This window comes from Hipposideros armiger, unplaced genomic scaffold, assembly GCF_001890085.2.
Source record: "Hipposideros armiger isolate ML-2016 unplaced genomic scaffold, ASM189008v1 scaffold_183, whole genome shotgun sequence".
NCBI lineage: Eukaryota > Metazoa > Chordata > Mammalia > Chiroptera > Hipposideridae > Hipposideros > Hipposideros armiger.
In genome coordinates, this window is record NW_017731533.1 from 1,618,150 (window position 1) to 1,621,283 (window position 3,134).

The 3,134-nt window shown below is 37.7% G+C and overlaps 1 protein-coding gene across 1 annotated transcript in view; it reads left to right on the forward strand.

The window, feature by feature from the left end:
- The window catches only part of PARD3 (par-3 family cell polarity regulator), a 611,228-nt gene that overhangs the window by 409,471 nt on the left and 198,623 nt on the right, over positions 1–3,134 (forward strand). Inside the window, exon 21 of the mRNA XM_019652604.1 lies at positions 4–101. Coding sequence (XP_019508149.1) covers positions 4–101 — 98 coding nt within the window. The remainder of the gene's footprint in view (positions 1–3; positions 102–3,134) is intronic.

A 3,134-nucleotide genomic window follows, 5' to 3' on the forward strand; every position in this document is an offset into this window, starting at 1 on the left:
AAGGATAAAACTGGAAAAGATAAGAAAAAAGATAGAGATAAGGAAAAGGATAAAATGAAAGCCAAGAAGGGAATGTTGAAGGGCCTGGGAGACATGTTCAGGTAAGTCTTTGACACCCCAAACCAGATCATCCCTCAGCGTACGTGTAAGATTAATAAGAAACACTGAAAGCACAGATTTGAAAACATGATTTGAGGTCAACCAAATCCTTTCTAATTTCCAGTCTCAGCTATTGCGTTTTTACTCTCTTTAGGATTTCACTTTCATTATTTCAGACCGTGTTAGCCTTAAAGATGACACCTTGCCAACCTTGGAAATGACTGCTGAGAGGCAGGAGGGGCAAGTCTGTATCTTAGGCCTGAGAGTAGCAGCCCCGTTGAGACAAAGGGCTGTTAAAGCAGTGTTTGTTCTTTTGTGAATGTGAACAATGGTTCATTATTTAAATTTAACACAGAGCTCAAGTTGGTGGTAGCATTTAAAGGTTCATTTAAAACAAGACTAATAAAAAAAATGTTACAAATAGCGCTTCAGTTAAGCTGTGTTGATTAATTTAATACTTATTACTTCGGTCTGTAAAGATTTCATTAAACGTAGTCTCTGGCTGTTTCCTGACAGCAGTTTTTGTGTCCCTAAATTATACTCTAGGATTACTTAGCATATCATTTTTTACAACTCATTGCTACACAATAAAAGTGACAAGTTGCTCAGAAGTTGTACTGAAACTCTCCCGTAAATGTTCTTAGATAGGTGATTTATAATATTCAGGTATTTAATGGGAAATATAAAGATTATTTGATTGTCCCATAAATTAAACCCCTAAACATATCAAGATGATGGTTTAAATTTGAAAACATATAGCATAGCCACTTGACTTTTCAAAAAGTAGTTCTCCTGTGTTATGAATCCTTTTTTAAAAAAACTTTTTAAAACTGTAAAGTGTGAATGAGTTTTTATTTTCATAGAATTTCTTTATTGATGATGCTGAGGTTGACCTCAATAACTCAGGGACTTACATAGATAAGCCAAACCTATAAACTTGAGAACTCAGGGCGCAGCTTTCAGGCTACGCAACCCAACAGATGGATTCTGTAGATGTCTGATTAAGTCAAGTGCATGGAAGAAGTAAATGATAGACGGGAGATAACACAAAGCCTGGCCTATTAGCAGTGTCAACTTGAATTTAAACACAATTGGATTTCCATGTCCAGTGCTTTAGAACATTGGGATTTCCATAGTTTTACATTAGAGTCTTTCTTGTTTATATACTGACCCTTCTGAAACTGCTCTAATTGCCACTTTATTTCCGTTTCTGTGTTAGCCAGGGGTGCTTTTCATTCCATAGATGCAAAGTGACAGCTCATAAACTGGCACCTACAGAACATACAGACACAAGGCTGTTGCCATCTATTAAAATGTGCAGAATTTGTACTACTGTCTTCTTTAAATTAGAGAATATGAAAGGGGGGGAAGGCTCCCCTGAGACTTACGTGTCCGACTTGTAGCCCAGTCTCATTTCCAGGGTTTCTCCTGACGTCTTATTGAAAGCTGATGGCTGGTTAGTTTTTATTCGTTAGCCAATGTTTACCTGGTAGATACAGTGCTCTGTTCTTCTCATGGAATAGAAAATAAGCAAACTTTTAGTTTGTTTGTAAATTATTTTAATTATAAATTTTTTTTTTTTGTACTTGCAACTCCAGAATAAGAGAGGTCTTATGATCAAGTTTTCTTTGGGGAACCAGAGAGTGGAGAGTGTCGGGGCTGTTAGGAAATGTATGTTGTTTCAAAGGGATCCTGAAATACAGCCCGACCCAATGCCCTTTTTGCTAAAAGTCCTGTAAAGTACAATATGATGTTTTTTTCTAGATCAAATTCTATAGTTTATACCTATAACCTACAGTGATAGCCAGCTTTGTGATGGAGTTGACCCATTTATAACTGCATAATCTTGAAAATCAGCTTCTGTGTTTAGGTTCAGGGACTGAAGGTTTTTTCTGAAAAAGAAGTTTGTATTCTCCCAGTGTTTAAGAATGGTTAGTAAGAGAATCACAGATGTCTACCTTTTCTGGGTACATGGCATATAGATGGTTTGTTAGCTCACAATGGCTTGTGAAAAGCCAATTTTTTCCATTTTGAGAAAATTTGCCAACCAGTTGTTAAACATTAACCATTACTAAAAATTAAATAAGTTCTATAAAATATTCAAAATTCATCACTTCCTACCCTGTTTCCCCAAAAATAAGACCTAGCCAGAAAATAAGCCATAGCATGATTTTTAGGTGCCAAAATATAGCACCTTAGCACACTGAGTATTTTAAGCTGAAGGAGTTTGTGGAAAAGGCACCCTTATCCTTGAAACACGTCATAAAACCCTCATGTGAGGGGTGCGAGCCCTCCATATCCTGGGTGAATCATGCTAGGGCTTCTTCTCCGGCTGGGTCTTCTTTTCAGGAAACATGGTAATGATTTTATTACATGTTACTATGATCGGTTATTTATACCGATTGTATTGGCATGGTGTTAATACTGTATATACTGGTGTGAAGCTCTCCCAGCTCCATCTTTAGTGACGTTATGTGATGCATGCTTAAAATCAGCCACGTTATGAGTCCATACAGCATGGAAGTGTGTGAATTCCACAAAACTGAGCTTTTTCTCTGAGGAGAACAACACACCACTATGGGGGAGGAAAATAAATTTTCTCCTACCCTTCTGAGTTCTTCTGGCTGGACAAATAAATAAACATGAGGCAGGTTAACAGGAGAAGATGACCCGATTTATTATGTATGTACACATGGGAGTTCCCTAAGAATGTGGGACCTGCCATCTTTAACAATGGGACACAGCGAGGACTTGGATCGAAGGGGCATTGCTAGGAAGTTCCTCCCTGTCTGTCACACTTAGTTCATATTAATCTATAATTATCTATGATAATAGCACCCCTCTTGGAGCAGGTCCGTGTATCTAAATTTTGGGGGCCAGTAGGGGGAAGTTCAAAGGTTCTCCTGAGTCTTGTTTCTTAGAAATAACCAGCTTAAAAATGATCAGTATCTTAAAAAGGGCAAACTCTGCATCCCTTCACCGCCACATGGAGAATGTAAATACAGTGATATCTTGGATTGCGAATAACATGGTTG